Source organism: Phacochoerus africanus, chromosome 12 (genome assembly GCF_016906955.1).
Source record: "Phacochoerus africanus isolate WHEZ1 chromosome 12, ROS_Pafr_v1, whole genome shotgun sequence".
NCBI classification, from domain to species: Eukaryota; Metazoa; Chordata; class Mammalia; order Artiodactyla; family Suidae; genus Phacochoerus; species Phacochoerus africanus.
The window spans coordinates 29,680,886-29,701,983 of record NC_062555.1 but is presented as its reverse complement, the minus strand read 5'-3'; the positions used below and the strand labels follow the sequence as shown (position 1 = coordinate 29,701,983).

The window sequence follows — 21,098 nt, the reverse complement described above, 5'->3', positions numbered from 1 at the left end:
AATCCGACTAGGAACCATGAGGTTGCAGGTTCGATCCCTGGCCTTGCTCAGTGGGTTAAGGATCCGGCGTTGCCGTGAGCTGTGGTGTAGGTTGCAGACTAGGCTTGGATCCCTCGTTGCTGTGGCTCTGGCATAGGCCAGTGGCTACAACTCCGATTAGACCCCTAGCCTGGGAATCTCCATATGCCGCAGGAGCAGCCCTAGAAAAGACAAAACAAAAACAAAAACAAATATTTTGGACAATCTGCGGGGCCCTCCATGATTTCACTTCTGTTGGGGAAGTGCTGAGGAGGGGGATTGCAGGGATTTGGACAATGAAGTTTCCATTTCTTCACCTGTCAGTAGCGGCGATCCTACCTAATTCGGCGTTTCTGCGAGGATTCACCACAAAAGTTAGAAGAAGGTCTGAAGGTGGTTTGCAAACAGTCAACATTTACTCAAGGGCTCGCTTGCCACTGTCACCGTCACTGCTGGAGTCCCTCGATCTGGGCGCCGTCATGTCCTAGGACTCATCCTGTCTATATCCTGCAGGGCAGGTTTCTCTCCCTCGGGACTCAGACCCTTCCCGTCCTTGGCCTGACTTACCCCCGACGTGGATGGACTCCTCAACGTTCAGGCCCTTTCTGGCTGTACTTACCTGCTTAGCTTATTTCTTATGAGGTCCTTCTCAGCATCACCCCCCTCCGTTCTCACACTTGGGCTCCCCAAGTTTCCTTCCCCCTCCCCGCCCCCCCTGCAGGCTAACCTCAGCACACCCACCCCTCCCCCAGGCTGCTGTGCCTTGGCCACGGTGGGGGACGTCCTGTGACCTCGGCCAGGCCCTTGAGGCTGCCGGGGAAACCTCTGCACATCCCTCTCTGACGCCACAAGTTAGTCGTTCTCCGGAAGCCCTCCTGCCCCAGCTCTCTTCATCCTCAGCGGGTGACCCAGCATCACATTGCACTGAGAAACCTGAAGCCTTCAGGTGAGAACACCTCCACGTTGCCCTGCTGCCACCTGACATCTTAGACGGCGGCTCCCCTCTTTGTTCCCATCTCCAGGAAGATGTTGCTCCTCAGCCACGGGGCCCCGCCTGCCTTTCCTCCTGGAAAACCTCTCTTCTCTCGGTCAATCTCTCTCTGTCTCTGTCTCCATGTCTGTCTCTGCCTGTCTGTCTCTCTCTGTCTCTGTCTGTATCTCTGTCTCCCACCTCCTCCCTCCCTGCAGCTCTCTCTCCAGCCCCACCCCCTCTCCTGTCCATCACAGCAAAATCGCAGGCAGCTGCTTCTGTCCCCTGGCTCCGCGCCCCCCCAACTCTGGGCAACGTCACCACGGCAGGACAGCCTGGGGAGGTGTGGGAGCACCTTCTGTGGCTAGTGCAGGGGGCTCTGCGCTTCCTCCGCTGACTCCCTTTTCTCACGCCTGCCCTGGTGCCCGGATGCTGCTCTGTTGAGGATCTGCTTGGACCCACCCAGCCGGCAAGGTAGCAGCTACCCTCCTTTGCCCGCTGGCTCCCTGGGGCCTAGGTCTCCATTCCGAGTCTAGACCATCTGCTGGCCTGTCAGGCTCCTCAAGTGTCTCACACTCAGCCAGTCCAAAAATAAATCCCCCCTTAGCCCCAGCCTGCCCCCCTCCCAGAGCACCAGGGCTGCCTAACCTCTCCAGCCGCGTCCCCAGTTCTCTTGGGGACAGAACCTTGACACTTCTGCCTCTCCTTCTGTCCACTCCCCTGTCACTCAGGTCACTCATCAGTGAGCAGGATGCCGCCCCTGCCCTCCCTTCTGCCCGGGGCTCTGTCCTCCCTCACAGCTGCCGGAGTCTTGTTATAAAACTAAAGTGTTACCCTGCCACAGACCTGTGCCAGGGCCTGCAGCGGGTTCCACATCCAGCGTGCGCTCCTCCTCGGCGGGGCTGGGGGATGCTCACCCACCCCACCTGGCTAATCCTTCTCCCTGGAGGCTGGCTCAGGGGACAGCCAGGCCATCCTGTCCTCCAGGCCAGTCCTCCGTGTCCACCAAGCCCCCCTGCAGCCCCCTGCCCCCCCGTTTCCCCCATGGGACTCCATGTTCCCCTGCCGGGTTTCCCCGAACATCTTGGGGGCGAGGCAGACTCTCCCAGTCCCCCCGCCCCAGAAGCGGCCGCAGAGCCTGGCTCCGTAAACATCTGAACGTTGAATGAATATGGGGTGAATAATTTGCAAATGCCATTCTTATCATTCTTGACTGGCTCTGCAGAAGTTATCAATTCATCTATACTCTGTGGACACTGTTGGAAAATAGGACCTTGTCCAAACCCTCAAGTGGAGGGAGGTTTGGCAGTGGTTCCTTTTTTCCAGTTTCTGTGAAGAGCCAATGAAACAAGCGCTCAGGCCAGTGCCGGGCCCCCACGCTGAGAGAGGCTGCAGCCCCTGCGAAGTCATTCTGGGCAGAACGAGTCTCGGGGATCCACTCTCACCTGTTCCCCTTTCTCTCCTTGTCTGGAGGAGCCAGGCCAGTGCCCACCTCTGATCGCAGTCGGTTCCTTAGAGCATCTCCTGGATGCCTGGTGGACAAGGCTGGCCTCAGTCCATTTAGCTGGTACCAAGCGTCCCCAAGATGGGTTATGGCGCCTACCTTAGTGGCAGGGTCTCTTGCACGTGCCTGTCCCCGCATACGTTATTTAGCAAAACGTGGCTCCATAAGTATTTGTGGCTCGTACTGCCCCGGGATGCCGAAGCCTCCAGTGAGCCAAAGGGCAGGGTGCTTTCAGGTGGGCCAGATACTGTTCCCTCCCAGCCCTGGAACCCTGCCTGAAGGGCAGGAGGATGGAGTGGTTCTATTTCCTCAAAAAATAATATTTAATTTATAATCATAATATAAAAATTCATTATAGACAATACCAATACATAGGGGGAAATAACCAATGGTTATCTGTCTTATTAGCAAAAGGTATCAGCCATTGTCATCTTTCTTTTCTTTTTTTTTTTTTTTTGGTCTTTTTGCCTTTTCTAGGGCCACACCCACAGCATGTGGAGGTTCCCAGGCTAGGGGTCAAATTGGAGCTGCTGCTGCTGTCCTACGCCACAGCCACAGCTACGCCAGATCCTTAACCCACTGAGCGAGGCCAGGGATCGAACCTGCCACCTCATGGTTCCTAGTTGGATTTGGTTCCACTGCGCCATGACGGGAACTCCTCTTTTTTTTCTTTGCCTGCATCCATGTCTCTTGCTCCCTATGCTTATTTGCTTGTCATATCACAGTAGTTACTTCCCACGTCACTAGAAGTTCTTCCTAAACCGCGTTTTCAGGGGCGTCCTATGCATTGTACGGCTGGGTCCAGCCATTTGCCTATATTTGGACATGGATGTGGTTTCCACAAATATACTTTCCAAGTTCCAAGCGGATCCCCAGACACAGGCTCCTACCCTTGGCCTTTGGCACCGGTCCCCAGAGAGACTGAGCCAAACACGATGATAAACAGACCCGTTGACACGCTGTTCCCAGCTGAGCCTCAGGCCAGATGGGCAAAACGGAGCTCGGCAAGGCGAGCAGAGTCTCCCTGGACCTGGAGGGAAGGGGCGGGTGGTCACTCCCAGGCCAGGGGTGTGAGGCCGCACGTGCTGTTTCTCCAGGCTGGAGCTCCGAATGTTGGCACGTCTATTGGGTCAGCCCTCCACCTCCAGGCTGTGCATCCATGGATGCCTGATGGAGCAGCTACCTCTGGCTTTCCTGATCCTGGGAGGAAAGACTTGTTCCTGCTTAAAAAGAGAATCCGGGAGTTCCCATCGTGGCTCAGTGGTTAACGAATCTGACTAAGAAGCACAAGGTTTCGGGTTTGATCCCTGCCCTTGCTCAGTGGGTTAAGGATCCGGCATTGCTGTGAGCTGTGGTGTAGGTTGCAGATGTGGCTCGGATCCCGAGTTGCTGTGGCTCTGGTGTAGGCCGGTGGCTACAGCTCCAATTAGACTCCTAGCCTGGGAACCTCCACATGCCACGGGAAGCAGCCCTAGAAAAGGCAAAAAGACAAAAAAAAGAGAGAGAGAGAGAGAGAGAGAATCCAGGCTGCAGCCTTGGAAAAGCTCAGGTGTGGGAAGGTTGTGAAGGTTCACTGGTCCATCCTCCTGCTTCTGAGGCTCTGCTCCAAAGGCCCAGAAGTACTGGTGCCCTCCCCCCAGAGATGCAGAGGGGAGGGTGTGTCAGCCCCATGGCCCTGGGTGCGCTGTCCTGGGATGCCTGTGGCCCCGGCTGGTCCAGGCTCCATGAGGGAACCTAACACGGCTGTCCTGTCTGGGTTTCTGAGCTCCCGAACACATGGCCTTTCTCCTCCCGCCGGCCCTGCAGTATAGACAGGATAGACAGGCTTCAGCCTGCCTCACAGAAATGGGGCTTAGGAAGCTCACCCAGCTGGTGACTGGACTGTCTCGAACTCCTCCTTCTGCCTCCGGGTTAACAGAAAAAGAATCTGGGAGCTCTTTGGTGACCTAGCAGTTAAGAACTTGGCATGGTCACCACTGTGGCTCAGGTTCAGTCCCTGGCCTGGAGACTTCTGCATGCCACAGGCACAGCCAAAACAAACAAACAAACAACAGGAAAAGAATCTGTCCCTCGGTTTCCTTTCTGGCCTCCCTGAATTGGGGGTGCACCTGCTCCCCAACCCTCCCCGCCCCCCCGCCGCCTCCAGGGCAGGCACTGGGGCTGTCTGGCCACAGCAAACCTGACCCTGTCTCTGTCTTGCAATCGGAGGCAGGCGCTGCCCTGGCCCCCCGACCCCGGGGGGGGTCTCTGGTGGCTTCTGCCCACACAGATGGAGGCCTTGATCGCCCACCCCCCGAGGTTCTCCTCCAGCCCGGTGACACTGCATCACTAAGGGTCTTTATGGAGTACATGAATCCTGATGATTTAGGGCTTCTATTGCTCATCACAGACAGGAATAAACAGGGAGGTGGGGTCACCCTGAATCTGCACCATCCAGGACAGTGACCCCGCCCCACGAGGGCCCTGAGACAGGTTCTGAGTGAGGTTCATTACAGACCTCTGAGACTCAGCAGGAAGAAAGAGTGTAAAATGTCTCCAGAGTTCCCATTGTGGTGCAGCAGAAACAAATCTGACTAGGAACCATGAGGTGGCGGGTTCGATCCCTGGCCTCGCTCAGTGGGTTAAGGATCCAGCATGGCTGTGGCATAGGTTGGCAGCTACAGCTCCGATTTGACCCCTAGGCTGCGGCCCTAAAAAGCAAAAAAAAAAAAAAAAAAGACCTCTTTTAATTATCGTTAACTTTTTTATTGCGATATAATTCACATGCCATAAAATTCACCCCTTTCAATTGTGCAATTCAGCATTTTTTTTAAAGTAATTCACAAAGTTGTGCAACCAATTCGACTATCCAATTCCACAATATTTTTTTTCTTTTTTTCTTTTCTTTTTGCTGTTTAGGGCCATACTCGTGGCATTTGGAGGTTCCCAGACTAGTGGTCCAATTGGAGCTACAGCCACCAGCCTACACCACAGCCACTGCAATGGCAGATCCAAGTCACACGTCTACAACCTACAGCACAGCTCACAGCAATACCGGATGCTTAACCCACTGAGCGAGGCCAGGGATCAAACCCACCACCTCACGGTTCCTAGTTGGATTCGTTTCCGCTGCGCCACAATAGGCTCTCCCCAGGATACTTTCATCACCGCCAAAATAAACCCCACACCCACTAGCAGCTCCCCGCCCCCCAGGCCCTGGCAGCCGTTCATCCACTCTCTGCCTCTGTGGTTGTCCTGTTCAGACGTTTGGCATAAATGGAATCATACAGTGCATGGCCTTTGGGGTCTGGGTCCTTCCACTGGTCGTGTTTTCAAAGTTCGTCCATGTTAGAGCATGCACTTCGTTTGTTTTATGGCTGAATAATACTAATTTGAATGGGAACTCTACATGTGTCTCTCCATTCAGCTGTGGATGGATATTTGGGTCATTTCCAACTTTTGCCCATCATGAATAACGCTGGTCAGACTGGGATGGTGGGCTCAGCCTGCGGGGGGTGGGGTGGGGGGGGAAAGAGAGCATCTGGCAGAAGGGGAGGGGCTGGTTCCTATGATCTTGGGGACAGAGACTCTGGGGACAGGGCCAGAAGGGGCTTGTTACTATCACTCTGGGGACAGGACCAGGAGGGGCTTGTCCCTGGGGACAGAGACCCCGGGGACAGAGCCAGGAGGGCCTTGTTGCTGTGACCCTGGAGACAGAGCCAGCTTAGAAAAAAAAACCAAAGGCTTGGCTTTCTCAGAAAGAACTGAGCTGTCCCTGGCCCCACGTGGTGGGGACTTTGAAACACAGAAACGTAGTAGGTCTGGCTGAAACATTTTCATTTCATCCCAGCAAATATTTAAATCCAAAGGACTCTGCCAGGCCAGGTGCTGGGGACGGAAACAGAGGGCTGGTCCTCCACCCCCAGGCCGTGGGGACAGGGCGGAGAGAGCTGAAGGGCACGTGGAGGGGCTGTGCGTGAGGGCCCCCCAGAGGCCCATGGGCTGCATGCTTACCATGGGCCACGAGAAGAAACTCCTATTATTACCATTTGGGGTAAGAAGTTGGTATGGTAGCTCTTTTTACAAAGTTTCTTTTTTCTTTCTTTCTTTCTTTTGTCTTTTTTTGCCATTTCTTGGGCCGCTCCTGCGGCATATGAAGGTTCCCAGGATAGGGGTCCAATCGGAGCTGTAGCCACCAGCCTTCACCAGAGCCACAGCAACACCAGATCCAAGCCGAGTCTGCAACCTACACCACAGCTCACAGCAACACTGGATCCTTAACCCACTGAGCAAGGCCAGGGATCGAACCTGCAACCTCATGGTTCCTAGTCGGATTCGTTAACCACTGAGCCACGATGGGAACTCCAACAAAGTTTCTGTCTTTTAGTGGTCACACTGATTTTTTCGGTGCATGAAACCATGTACCTGGAATTTGCCTCAGAATAATCCGGGGGTGGGAGGAACACAGGTGGGCTGGCGTCACTGACTGGGTGTCCAGAGGTTGCCATGCTCCAGTTTTGTGCACCTGCAGTGCCCTTAATAAAAAGTTAAAAAGGAGGAAGGAGGGTGAAAGAGATGGATGAGGGAAGTTGAGCATCTGGGGATGCCAGAGCCGGGGTTGGGGGGTGGACACAGGACACCCTGGATGGCAGGAACGGCACCCAAAGGCAGCCGGGCACAGGGTGGCCTGAGTGCAGGCAGGAGGGGACGGGCTCAGACGTGGGCTCCAGCCAGGTCACCAAGAGCCGCATGCCAGCTGAGAGGTCCGGGCTTCATCCCGGGCTCTGGCTGCAGCCTGTAGGGGGCCTGGAGAGAGAAGAAGGACAGGGGACCAGCTCAGCCCAGCACAGCGTTGCAGTGGGTGGTGTGAGGCGTGTCAGGATGTGGGTGAGATGGTGCCACCGTCCTGGGCCCACCCCGAGGATGCTGGAGGTCTTCGCTCCTGCCTCCCTGTCTGGCCCAGGACTGGCTCCAGAATCTTTAGGACCCAGTGCGATACTGCAGCCTGGGGCCCTGCTCAGGAATCACTTAGCCTCGCAAGGTGGTGACACAGAGCCTGAGGCCACACGGGCAGAGTGAGTCCAGGCCTCCATCCAGCATGGGCGGGCAGGACGGGGGGGAGACTAAGAGGACAGCGTGTCCCTCCGGCCACCCCTGGGACCTGGCGCTCGGGGACAAAGGCTTCTTCCATCCAAGTAGCTTCCCAATGCTTTCCAGACTTGCCGCCGTGTCTGCCTGGGATGGGGTGCGGGAGCCCGGGGCCAGCCGGGCACTTTGGGGAGCTGGGTGCCAAAGGGACTTGTTTGTTTCTACAAAAGGGGTTTTCAGTTTCTCCAAAAATGGGGTTTGCTACAAGCTGCCCAGTGTGAGTCACCAGACCCGTCGGCCAAAGACTTGGGTCTGTGGCGGAGGCTTCGGAGCCGAGCAGGTCCTAGTGACCCTTCAGCCCTGGGGTGGCGCCTTCACGGCCACTGGACTCCCCGCGTGGGGCTGGCCAGTGCAGGTCCTGTACAGCCGTGACCACATGGCTCCAGGAGGGAAATGCAGGCCCTCGGGGACAGCAGACGGGCCCTTCCCTTCTTGCCCTGCTTCTCGTGGTCCCTGGGGACCCCCGGCAGCAGGCAAGAGCCACAGCTCTGCCGCAGTGGCCGCCTTCCCCTGGTTAACATTTCAGATCTCTTCCCAAAAAGCCAAGGGCAAACTTTGGGGAAACGTCCAGTGTGGGGGCCCAGCCGTCCAAGTCTGCACATCACCCACTTTTCCAGACGGCAATTGCCCTCCATCCCAGGGAATGGACTGGGGGCAAAGCAGATGCAGAGGTGGCCGAGTCTCACGCTGGACAGCATGAGTGTCTCATGTCCCAGGTTCGCCCCCCAACCCCCGACTCCGAGGTCATCCTGGGAGGTGAAGGCGAACAGCGGCATCTGTTTACGTTGGAGTCGGAGGCGGGGTCCGAGCCCCTGCGGCCCTTCTGCACGGCCCTAATATCTATCCCTGGGCTCTGCCGACTCTGTTATCACTGGAACAGAGCCAAGCTGGGCTCTGCAGCAAGTCCCGCCCAGTGGCTGCGCAAGGGAGTGTCACCACCCCTTTCTCTGACCCCGTCCTCTCCCTCCTCCCTGCCATTGGCCTCAGGGGTCTTGGTTTTTCCTTTTGTTTTTGTTTTTTTCCTTTTTTGCATGAAAACTGAACTATTTAAAGACAAATTTCTTTTTTTCTTTCTTTTTAGGGCCACATATGGAGGTTCCCAGGCTAGGGGTCATATCTGAGCTATAGCTGCAGCCTACATCACAGCCACAGCAAAGCAGGCCAAGCCACATCTGCGACCTGCACCGAAGCTCACAGCAACTCCGGATCCCTAGCCCACTGAGCGAGGCCAGGGATTGAACCTGCGTCCTCATGGACGCTAGCCGGGTTCATTAACCCCTGAGCCACAGTGGGAACTCTTTTATTTTATTTTTTTTTAATGGAACAACTTTTGCTTTTTTCCTGATCACAGAGGTAATTCCGGGTAATTCGGGGAGCTCCCTGGTGTTGCAGTGGTTAGGACAGGGCGCTTTCACTGCTGCAGCCCAGGTTCAGTCCCTGGGCTGGGAACCAAGATCCCATATCATGCCCCTGCACCTTTTGGCAAAAAAAAAAAAAAAAAAAAAAAGATTGATTTTAGGGGAAAAGCTCATATCATCTTCCAAAATAAAACCCAGCTGAATTAAAGATCTGAGCTGGGGCCTCTCCAGGGTAAGGATTTACCAGGAAAAAGGAGGAAGCGCTTTCTAGGAGGGGAAACCATCACTGCACAAGCCCAGGCTCCCAGGACCTAGGAGCCACCAGCGGCCTTCAGGAAAGGGAGTGAGTGGGTGGACCTGTTTGCTGGCAAGTCCCAACGCACAGCAGGAAGGCTGTCCTGGGCGGGCAGGCCAGTGAGAAGGCAGTTGCAGGGAGAGGTGACAGCCTGGCCCAGAGGAGCAGGGGAGGCTGGGAGAAGTGGGTGTGTAGCTATGGCCGCGCCTGCCTGTAGATGCGGGTAAAGCTGTCTTGTGAAAAGGAGACTGAGCTCACAGCTTCCCCCCACATCCCCTGGGAGGGGTAGAGGGGTCCAGGCTGCCTCCCACCCCCTTCTCACCAGGGCTTCTGATTTGAGCCATGGACTTGGGGGACCCATCCACCCAGATGGGTAGGCGAGACGGTGGGCAGAGAGGAGGAGTTTTGGGGTGCTTTGGGGCTCAAAAGCTGAGACATTCAAAAACAGTTGGATTCTAGGGTCTGAACCTCCATCCTAGGGTCTGGCCCAGAAGTACAGCATCAAGAGACATCAGAACAGAGACCCGGAGTTCCCGTCCTGGTGCAGTGGAAACAAATCCAACTAGGAACCATGAGGTTGCGGGTTCGTTCCCTGGCCTTGCTTAGTGGGTTAAGGATCCGGCATTGCCGTGAACTGTGGTGTAGGTTGCAGATGTGGCTCGGATCTGGCGTTGCTGTGACTGTGGCATAGGCCGGTGGCTACAGCTCCGATTGGACCCCTAGCCTGGGAACCTCCATATGTTGTGGGTGTGGCCCTAAAAAGACCAAAAAAAAAAAAAAAGAACAGAGACCCAACCCATGACACCAGAGTAGGTGAGGGCACCCCAGCTTCCCCCTCTCTCTAGTGTCCTCCCTCCTTTCCTCTTCAGGCAGGACAGTGGGCACCTTGCCTTCCCAGATTTGTGGTCCCCTAGCCAGGCCAGAGCCTCCCCTCCCAGCATCAGGCGTGGGCTCGGGTGGGCTGCCCCAGGTGACTGTGATAGCCTGGTGCCTCGGGACAAGGCAAGTTCTCGGGTGTGGATCAGCACTCCCAGCGGACATAGTCCTGCCTGGTGTTCCCATGGGGACTGTTTGGGGATGGCACACTTGGTGACAGGCACTGACTCTGCAGGGGCGCTTGTGCTGGGAGCTGCAGGGGGCAGAGCATTGCAGGTCTCAGAGCACATGCGCTGCCCCACAGCCATTGGCACAGACCCCAGCCCAGCAGCGCCAACTCCATTTCCAGCCCCTGTTTCCTTTCTTTTCTTTTCTTTTCCTTTTTGCCTTTTCTAGGGCCACTCCTGCAGCATATGGAGGTTCCCAGGCTAGGGGTCCAATCAGAGCTGTAGCCACCGGCCTACGCCACAGCCGCGGAAACATGGGATCCGAGCGCATCTGCAACCTACACCACAGCTCATGGCAACACCAGATCCTTAACCCACTGAGCGAGGCCAGGGATCGAACCTGCAACCTCATGGTTCCTAGTCAGATTCGTTAACCACTGCGCCATGATGGGAACTCCCAGCCCCTATTTCTTGAGGGACTATCTAGACCCAGTTTCGGGCAGGAGCGAGGGGATGTCGAAGCCCCTGCCACCTCTTTCCCGGTGGCCTCTCCAGGCCACCACCTGGGTCTCAGTTTCCTCTGAGCCCGCTTGGAGCTCAGAGCTGTGGGGGGGGGACCCCTGACTTGTCCTGCAAGGGACCACTGGGGACCGTCAATGGCTCCCACACTGGGGGCTCAAAAGGGTCGGGGAGTGCACAGGGTGACCTGGGGAGGGGCGGGGCTGGAAGGACCAGACCAGGGAGCTTCTGGGGGCACCCTGTCCCTGAGCCATGCCTGGGCGGGAACTGAGGAGCTCCATGTGGGGAAGACTGAGAGGGCGCTTTTCAGAGGGATGCAGTGACTCTGAGGCCAGCCTGAGGGTCTGTCAGCTGAAGGAGAGGGGACGACCTCTGCCACGTGACTAGGATGTCAGCCCGTGGCCTCGTTCCCCTCCCCCCCCACTGTGGGGTCCTGTATCCTGAGGAGAGGCAGGGGCGCACAAGGCGGGGCCCTGGGGCATTTGGGCCCTGGTGGGTGCCCCGTGCCAGCCATCACCATTGGTGGGTGAGCCCCTCCCTCTACCCTGCCTGCATCATCGGGGGACTGGCTGAGGTTGGGGAAGATTTCCCAGCTTCCCGCCCTGCCCAGCAGGCTCCAGGGTTTGGGACACGGCCACTTCCCTTTTCATGGAAAAGTACAAAACGCAGGTCTAGTGACTATGGGCCATGTGCTTAATCTCACCCAGGGAAACGACGCTGAGATTCCGAGCGAGGGATCAGGCACCTCGAGGCGGGGACAAGCCCGAGACGAGCCCTCCTGCCTGTCTTCATGGCAGAAGCACCTCCCAGGAGGGCCCCCAGCACGTGGCTGGCTGCTTCCTGCCCCAGCCCCCTGGTCTGAGTCTTGGCTCTACCACACACAGCTGCACAAGGAGCTCATCGGGGGGCCAGGCCAGGGGCAGCACCACGGGTGGCCCTGGCCCTTGGCAAGCTCTCATTTTCAGGGACATCCTGATAGACAGGCATTTCCTCTCCTGCTTTGGCAGTGAAAGTGGTGCAATTTTCTCTTCCCTGTTTCTTGCCCAATCAGACCAGACTTCCAGAGGACGTGGCAGGTGGCCCGAGGTGGGAAGAGAGGCTGCGTCTGGACCAACCCAAGACGTGTCGTGGGGACCCACCCCCAGAGCGACTGCATGAGGCCATGGCCCTGGAGGAGTGGGGGCCAGAGGCACTCTGACCTGGACCCTGACTGCTAGGTCCCTGGCACATGTCACAGGTCCTTAGAGGCGTTCTGAGGTTACCCTTTCCATACCCCTGGCTCCATGAGGAGCAGCCCAACCCCAAAGCTTTTCCCAAAGGAAAAACCTATTGCTGCTGCATCTCCTCCAGCAGCCGGCAGACCTTCGCTGCATGGAGAGTCCTAGTTCCATCCCCCAAAACCCTCCTAGTCCCGGGGCCCGGAGACAGGACCGCAGACAGAAAGTCACCTCTGGAGGTCACCAGGATGCACACCCAGTTCTAGAGGCAGAAGTCTCTGACGAGCCAGGAGGCAGCTCTGCTTTGTGCCGAGGAGCTTGGCTCCGTGGAAATCCCAGCCCTGGGAGGCCGCAGGCTGCTTCTCCTTTTAAGGCAACATCTGAGCTCTCAGCTGCCGGCGCTGCGAGGCCCCAGCCCCACTCATTCCTGGCTATTTGGAGGAAAGGATGATTAATCAGCACCCGTTCCCCGCCCCCCCCCCCAGCCTGTTTTTCATTAGGTTCTTTTTAAAGGGCTGGTGCACCCCCTCTGGAGCAGGCGAGCCCCTAGGACTCAGGGTTGGGGGGTGCCTCTGGGCATGGGGAGACGCCTGATGAGGACAAGGGGGAGGGGCTGGACCAGGAGAGGCTTGGAAAGTGGGAGAATGGTCCTGAAGGGGGCTGGGCTGGGGGAGGAGGAGCTGCAGATGGCGCCTCTGCCTTCAGCGGGGAAGTGGGGGGGGGTGCTCCACGGACTGGGGGCCCGCTGGTGCGCTGAGCTGAAATGCGGGTTCTCTGAACACTGGGCGAGGTCAGCTGAGTGGCAGTGGGGGCCGTGCGCAGTGTGCATAGCAGGTCGAGGGAGCGAAGGGGTGGGGTGGGCCTGCCTGCCCTCTGCCTGCAGCCAGGGCTGTGGTCCCAGGTCCCAGAGTGGACAGGGGACGGAGTCTGGTGGAAGCCTTCTCAGCCTGGTGGGCTGGAGGTGGGGGGTAGGGGCAGGGCTGCCCTGGCCAGACTGAGGGCGGGTCCTTTCCCATCAAGGCAGTCCCCTCCCCTCCTGCCCAGCCCCAGCGGATGCTCTGAAAAGTTGATACCATCAGGTTCCTCGGTTCCATCTCACCCTAACGAAGCACTGGAACAGTGGACGGGTTACACATTTCTTAAAGTGAAAGTACCTTGCATGCCGGTTAAAAAAGAGTGCCCGACTCACTCTACAATAGTCTTTATACCCCACAAACTGAGTGGAGACCCAGCTTGATCTTCTGCTGGGTCTTGGGCAGGATGACTTATTTGCATGGGGAACAGGTTACACGTGGTGGCGGGTTGAGGCATGGGCAACATTGCTTCTCCAGCAGGGAGTGAGCAGCCCAGGCTGGTCAAGGTGGGGGAAGGGCCATCACAAGGAGACCCGGCCAGAGGCTTTGGGGTTTCATCTTTTTTTTTTTGTCTTTTTGCCTTTTCTAGGGCCACTCCCGTGGCATATGGAGGTTCCCAGGCTAGGGGTCCAATCAGAGCCATAGCCGCCAGCCTACACCAGAGCCACAGCAATACTAGATCTGAGCCACATCTGCGACCTACACCACAGCTCACGGCAACGCCAGATCCTCAACCCACTGAGCAAGGCCAGGGACCGAACCCACATCCTCATGGTTCCTAGTCGGATTTGTTAACCACTGCGCCACGAAGGGAAGCCCTGGGGTTTCATCTCTTTGAAGGGGACTTGAAGACAATAACAGGGACATACCCGGTTCTGGGGACCAGAGTTGGGGGTCCCCACCCTGTGCCCATCACTCCGGCCCCATGAGTCCCCAGCGTGGCCCAGCCCATGGGAGGGGGAAGGGGTGCACCCTGAGGCTCTGTCTCAGCAGGGCCCGTGCTCCTTGGCTGCCTGATGGGACTTGCATAGAGGAGCTGAGGACCCCCGCAGCTAAATAAACCCTGGGGCTAGTCCCCGCCTATGCTCTCGGCCCAGGTACACACTGTTGCTGCAGGGCCAGCCAGTAGCCCACTCCCTCCAGGACGCGGTGGGTGAGGAAGGGCCATGCTGGCCAAGCGTGGGCTTCTGTCCCCACTACCCTGCTCACCTTCCAGGGGTCAGGCCATCTCATCCTGTTCAGAACACTCAGAAGGACAGGGCAGCCTCCCTGGGGGCCCAACTGGTCTGGGGTCCATCAGAGTCCGACTGTTAGATCTAGAGTCTCATCTTAGGCGATTCAGCTGCACTGGTGGCTCCCAGGCTAAGCTGCAGACTTTGCCTTGAATTCTGGCCACTAGCTCAGCACAGTGACACGCCCCCCCCCCCCCCCCCCGGCCCCCAGCAATCTCAGCACAGGGTGCAGCACCTACCCCCAGTCCCAGCAGAGCGATCCTGAAGTCGGCTCCCCTGGCAGACCCCAGCCTCCTCACAGAGAGGGCAGGTCCTTAGCAAAGTGCTTACTGAAAAATAAGGAAAAGCACGTGGCTTTTTCAAAAAGCATGCATTTGTGGAGTTCCCGCTGTGGCTCAGTGGTTAATGAATCCAACTGGGAACCATGAGGCTGCTGGTTCGATCCCTGGCCTTGCTCAGTGGGTTAAGGATCCGGCATTGTTGTGAGCTGTGGTGTAGGTCGCAGACGCAGCTTGGATCTGGCATGGCTGTGGCTGTATAGGCCAGCAGCTACAGCTCCGATTTGACCCCTAGCCTGGGAATCTCCATATGCCTCGGGAGTGGTCCAAAAAATGGCAAAAAAAAAAGCATGCACTTGCCGTAAAGGTAACACCTTTATTCTCTTAGGTCTGCCTTCCTTCTTCATTGTTGGCTCTGTCTTTTTTCAGTGAAGTGAGGATGGTAGAGAGAAGGTCTAAACACCCCCAGTTGGTAAAATAAAATGTAAGCAGTCCTTTGCTGGTACCTCCAAACTTTTCCTTTGAAAAGGTATTGGCTGTAAAAGCCCAGTATCTGAGAGCTGCTGCCATACCCCGGGGGCCAGGGCAGGGCTGTGCACAGACAGCAAGAAAACCCATGTTTTTTTTTTTTTCTGTTGTTGTTGTCTTTTTGCCATTTCTTGGGCCGCTCTCGCGGCATATGGAGTTCCCAGGCTAGGGGTCCAATCGGAGCTATAGCCACCAGCCAACGCCAGAGCCACAGCAACGCAGGATCCGAGCCGCATCTGCAACCTACACCACAGCTCACGGCAGTACCAGATCCCCAAACCCACTGAGCAAGGGCAGGGACCGAAACCGCAACCTCATGGGTCCTAGTTGGATTCGTTAACCACTGAGCCACGACGGGAACTCCAAACCCGAGGTTTTTTTGTTGTTGTTTTGTTTGCTTTTCAGGGCCGCACCCTTGGCATATGGAGGTTTCTAGGCTAGGGGTCTAATTGGAGCTGTAGACACCGGCCTACACCACAGCTCATGGCAACGCCGGATCCTTAACCCACTGAGCAAGGCCAGGGACTGAACCCGTAACCTCATGGTTCCTATCTGATTCGTTTCCACTGTGCTACGACGGGAACTCCGAAAACCCATGTTTTAATGAATGTTGTAAAAGATCAAACACAATGCAAAAAAAAAAAAGATGAAAGAAAATTCAAAATTTTCAACGGAGTGTTAGGGATGTTTCCTTTTGCCTCTTTTCCATCAAGATTCAGCGGGGGTGGTTCCCGTCGTGGTGCAGTGGTCATTGAATCCGACTAGGAACCATGAGGTTGCGGGTTCGTTCCCTGGCCTTGCTTAGTGGGCTAAGGATTCAGCGTTGCTGTGAGCTGTGCTGTGGGTTGCAGATGTGGCTCGGATCTGGCATTGCTGTGGCTGTGGCGTAGGCCGGTGGCTACAGCTCCGATTGGACCCCAGCCTGGGAACCTCCATATGACGCGGGAGCGGCTCAAGAAAAGGCAAAAAGACAAAAAAAAAGGACTCAGCGGGGTCCTCCTTCCTCCTCACCCACAACAGAGGAAGGACATTTGGGGTCTGAGAATCTTCTGGGGAGGAGCAGCCACAGCCCCTGCCCCAGATTCCTGGGGCCTAAGGACCCTGAGGGTCTGCAAGTCTCCCCACAGTTCAGCTTGCCACCCACCCCACCCCCCAACCCCAGGCCCGTCCTGAGGTTCCGGGAGGTCACCTGAGTGCCCCCAAGTCCATTCGTCTCCCTCCACAGCCAGCTCTTCATGTTTATTTTTCTTTTCTGAATTCTCAGGAGGGCAAGCAAGGCGAGACCAAGGCAGACGCCAAAAACGGAGAGGAGAGGTGCAGAGATGCCAGCAAGAAGCCCCTGGGCCCCCGACGGGACTCAGACCTGGGGAAGGAGCCAAGAAAGGGCGTCTTGAAGAAAAGCTTCTCGAGAGACAAGGAGGAAGCCGACGGCAAAAGTACAGAGAGGCCCAAGGAGGAGAAACTCATCAGGGGCCTCGAGAAGGGCCGGGTCAGGGCCGCCGTGGACAGGAAGGAGGCCGGGAAGGAAGGGCGGGCACAGGAGGGGACAGCCGCCCCCAGGAAGGACGAGGAGAGGCAGGGGCGTGACAGGAGCCCCGGTGCAAGCAGGGACAGAGGCAGGAAAGGAGAGGAGAAGAAGGAGGCCAGCAGGAGAGAGGAGGTGGCGAAGGTGAAGGGGCGTGGGAAGGATGCGGACGCCCGGACCGAGGGCCAGGAGGTGGCGAGAGGGACAGACGCCCGGACAGAGCGCCAGGAGGTGAAGAGACGGAGTGGGGACACGGGTGCCAGGACGGAGGAGGAGAAGGCCAAAAAGGAGGAGCCCCCGCATGCAAAGGCACCCCGAGAGGAGAGCAAGACCCCAGCGCTGGAGCCCCCAGCCCCCGGGGCACCCCCCAAGCCGGCCGACGTGCCTGCCCAGGCCGGGGAGGAGGCGGCCCCCAGCATCTTTGACGAGCCCCTGGAGCGGGTGAGGAACAACGACCCGGAGGTGACCGAGGTCAATGTCAACAACTCAGACTGCATCACCACCGAAATCCTGGTGCGCTTCGCCGAGGCGCTAGAGTTCAACACCGCCGTCAAGGTCTTCGCCTTGGCCAACACGCGGGCCGACGACCACGTGGCCTTCGCCATCGCCATCATGCTCAAGGCCAACAAGACCATCACCAGCCTGAACCTGGACTCCAACCACATCACGGGCAAGGGCATCCTGGCCATCTTCCGGGCGCTCCTCCAGAACAGCTCGCTGACCGAGCTCCGCTTCCACAACCAGCGCCACATCTGCGGCGGCAAGACGGAGATGGAGATGGCCAAGCTGCTCAAGGAGAATACCACGCTGCTCAAGCTGGGCTACCACTTTGAGCTGGCTGGGCCCCGCATGACCGTCACCAACCTGCTCAGCCGCAACATGGACCGGCAGCGGCAGAAGCGGCTGCAGGAGCAGCGGCAGGCGCAGGAAGCCCGCGGGGAGAAGGCGCTGCTGCAGGTGCCCAAGGCCGGGGCCCCTGCCAAAGGCTCCCCGAAACCCTCCCCGCAGCCATCCCCCAAGGCCGCCCCCAAGAACTCTCCAGGGAAAGGGGGTGCCCCGGCTGCGCCCCCCCCACCCCCACCGCCCCTGGCCCCCCCACTCATCATGGAGAACCTGAAGAACTCGCTCTCACCAGCCACCCAGCGGAAGATGGGCGACAGGCTTCTCCCTGCCCAGGAGAAGAACTCCCGGGACCAGCTGCTGGCCGCCATCCGCTCCAGCAACCTCAAGCAGCTCAAGAAGGTCAGCAGCTGGGGGCTCAGCAGGGGGCCCGACCGGGAAAGGGGGGGGGGCTGCCTCATCTCAGCCGCCTGCGCCCCAGGCTGGCCACCCCTGGGTTCCAGGAAACCTCTTTCTCCCAGAAATGGTGGAGCAGCTTCAGGCTCTCCAAGTCTTCCCTCACCTGTTCCCCAAACAAAAATGGTCTTTGTGTCCCTAACTCCCTCTCAGGACCAGTTTATCCCAAAGATCCCAGGAGATCCTGCTTCTAAGGCTCTGCCTCCCCGGGTGGCAGAGTCCGTGGTCCTCGGCCTGGCCGGGCTCCATCTCCACCACCTGGCCAGTAATGCCAGGGTCATTTGATGGCATCCAGTTTTTGAAAAGGGAACAGGCATCCTCTGTCGACACCTCATTTGTTCGGGAGACCAGAGGGACGGGAGGTGAGAGGAATTCCAGTGGCCCCTGCCCAGCGACCTCCTCTAAACCGGCTCTGCTTTGCCCCAACAGGTGCAGGTGCCCAAGCTACTTCAGTAGGATCCCACCGCAGGCGCCGACCGCCCCCGCCACGCCCGCCCAGGCCCCGCCTCCCAGGGCCGCACAGACCCCGCCCACCGCGCCGGCTGACCTGCTCTGCCTGGGAGAGCTGGAGGCCTGGGCCAGCTCTGCGAAGGATGCTCTCCTCGCTTTCTTTTTCTTGTCTCTGAGGCTCTCCCCAAATGTCTTTTAAGCCTGGAGCTGAGGTTTCTGGACAAGAAGAGTCCTTTTAGCACGTGACCGAGAAGATGGCCCGCCTGGGGCCTATGTGGCTGGCTGGCAAGCTGCCAAAGGCCTGGGATTCGGGAAAGGTGTCCCCCAGGGACCATGTGACCCGCCTGGCCCCACTGCCCTCCAGGGCAGGGATTCAGCCTTCTGAGGAGCCCATGGGGCAAGGCTGCTGGGCTGGTGGCTCTCTGCGAGGGGCAGGGGCCCTAGGGGAGAGGAAAGAGGGGCTGAGGATACCCCCAGGCCTCTCTGGGCTAATGAGAGGCCATGGCAGGGGCACCGGGCCTGGTGGGGAGTGGGCTCCAGATGGGAGGAGAGGATAGACAGCGGCTGGACCTGAAGGTTTGAGGCCAAAGCAGACATTTCCTCACATCCACCTGCTGTTGTATAAATGGCTGTGTATCTGTTTTTCCATGAGATTTTGATAATATATACAAGCCTTTAGCTGTGAGTGGCCATGCCCACTTCTGTGATGTCCCGAAGGTCCCGAGGCTCACCTGTGCTCCCTGGAGGGCTCTGGAAACTCAGGTTCCCTGCCATGCCACCGTGAGCTGGCCACAACACAAGCTTCCATTAGCCATAGAGAGCACAGCTTGGGGGAAAGACTGAAACAGAGGGGCGGGCTCCCCGCCGACCTGGCTGTCCAGGCCCAGGCCTCAGCCCAGGGGTCTGGGGTCAGCAGGCAGGCAGAGCTGCTGTCGGGGCAGCCCGCAGAGTGGAGCACAGGCCGCTGGAATGGCTCTATTAGGCATGTTGGAACTGCTCCATCTGTAACTGGTGCTAACTGCGGGCTGGGGTCCTGCTCCTCTCAGCAACCCTAGACCCTGAAGGCAGAGAAATGAAAAGACCACCAGGAACAGGGGCCACATCACGCGCATGCGCCCCGCCAGCCCTGGTCCCTGATTTCATTCCCCGCCCCTGCGCCCTCCACCGCGAATACACCAAAAGCATCTTTCTGGCTTGACTGGCTCAAAAGGCCCCATCTTAGAGCTCCAACAGGCCCTGTCGATTTAGGACGTGGCATGCTTAAATCAAGATTGGTGGACTGTGGGACTTCCTGTTGTGGCTCAGCGATAAGGAACCCGGCTAGTATCCATGAGGCTAAGGTTGGATCCCTGGCCTGGCTCAGTGGGTTAAGGATCCAGAGTGGCTGTGGCTGTGGTGAAGGCCAGCGGCTACAGCTCCAGTTTGTCCCCTAGCCTAGAAACCTCCATACGCCGAGGGTGAGGCCCTAAAAAAAAAAAAAAAAAAAAACAGGCCGAAAAAAAAAGATTGTCCTACTGAAAACCAGCCTGGGCTGTTCCCAGGCAGCAAGGGGCACCGCCCTCCGCTGCCTCCCCTCCCCGGTGGGCTCCGCCCTTCCATGACGTCATCCCTTTTGAGCCAGGGGCGGGGGCGCAGCGCCACCTGGCGGACACCGCGACCCCCGGCCTCCAGAGCGCGGCTTTCGGAGGCTGGATTGTGGGCAGCAGGACCCCGGTGGCCTTCCCCGCGGGGAGGCCTGGGGGCAGGGCGTCCTGGAGCCACGGGCTTTTAGTGATCAGCTGAATTAAGAGGAGAGTTCGCCTGGCAAAGCAAATGACTTGAAAGCTGATAGATCTGGATTCAAACCCAGGTTTCCTGTGGACCTGGGCCAGGAGGCTACCCAGGGCCCTCCAGCGGCAGCAGCCGGCTCCCCTGCCTCGGCCGGGCCGCAGGAAAAGTGTCCTCCCCCACCCGCCCGTCTGGGCTGGCACTCAAGCCCTGGAGGAGCCCAGGCTGCGGGGCCAACTGTCCCCACTTCCTGTCGCAGGAGGTCCGTGCAGTGCCGGGACGGGGTCGGGGTGGGGGTGGGGTCCTGGATCAAGGCCACTCTGACGGCTCCTCTAAGAAACATCAAGATCTGCGGGGAGTTCACTCCAGCTCAGGGAGTTCACTCCAGCTCAGCGAGTTCGGGATCTGGCGTTGTCACTGCGGTGGCTCTGATTACAGCTGTAGCTCAGGGGTGGATCCAGGAACTTCCGCATGCCCGGGTGTGGCCAAAACAAAAAAAAACCAAAGGCGAGTCACCCACCAAAATCATCCAGCCTAGCGGGCTGCCTGTCTGTGTTGAGGGGGAAGGGGTGTTGTTGCCTGAGACAGGCACCTGACCTGGGAAGGGGCCCCCTTCTGCCCCCTTGCCCCCTGCTGGCGTATACCTGCCCTCTCTGGCTGGGCACCCCCTCCCACCCCGTGGCCTCCTCCAGGCCTCTCTCCCCCTCCTTTCTCCCACAGGCCGGGCCTCACTTTCCCAGCAGCCTCCATTCTCCCCAGCTCCTGGCCTCCATCACCCCAGCGCTCCCCTTTCTCACTAACCTCTGGCTCCTGGTCCCACTGTATTTCCAGGTTCCTCGATCCTAGCCCTCTTCCTGCCTTCTCCTCCTGGCTCAGCCTCCCCACCACCTGAGCAGACCCCGCTGCCCCCATAACACAGGCCACCATGTAAAACACTCCTCCGCCATCTCTGCTTCCCAGACCTACCCTGGGGGTCCTCCCTGTTCCCTCCTAGCCTGGCAGAACCCCATTTTCACCACTGCAGACCCAATCCTTGGGAGTCGCACCGCCTCATAGGGTGACTTCTCAGGAACGGCTGTGTCCCACCCCCTGGTGATGAGCAGATGAGCTGGGGGTA

General features: G+C 58.2%; 1 protein-coding gene and 1 long non-coding RNA gene across 4 annotated transcripts in view; one reads left to right on the top strand and one right to left on the bottom strand.

Annotated features, from left to right (window-relative positions):
- LMOD1 (leiomodin 1) overlaps nucleotides 1-18,899 on the top strand; it is a 28,107-nt gene extending 9,208 nt beyond the window's left edge. Inside the window, exons 2-3 of the mRNA XM_047754615.1 lie at nucleotides 16,208-17,710; nucleotides 18,194-18,899. Of these exons, the coding sequence (XP_047610571.1) occupies nucleotides 16,208-17,710; nucleotides 18,194-18,220 (1,530 nt within the window). The 3' untranslated portion in view covers nucleotides 18,221-18,899. The remainder of the gene's footprint in view (nucleotides 1-16,207; nucleotides 17,711-18,193) is intronic.
- Nucleotides 5,156-16,281, bottom strand: LOC125112424 (uncharacterized). Of its 3 annotated transcripts, XR_007131159.1 has the most exons (5): nucleotides 16,133-16,281; nucleotides 14,377-14,466; nucleotides 12,283-12,482; nucleotides 6,897-7,006; nucleotides 5,156-5,182 (listed from the first exon to the last, which is right to left on the bottom strand). It is a non-coding gene; the product is annotated as an uncharacterized LOC125112424 (long non-coding RNA). The 3 variants fall into 3 exon arrangements; XR_007131160.1 differs by lacking the exon at nucleotides 5,156-5,182 and having other exon boundaries at nucleotides 6,802-7,277; XR_007131158.1 differs by lacking the exon at nucleotides 5,156-5,182 and having other exon boundaries at nucleotides 6,802-7,006.
- Nucleotides 18,900-21,098: the final 2,199 nt, after the last annotated feature.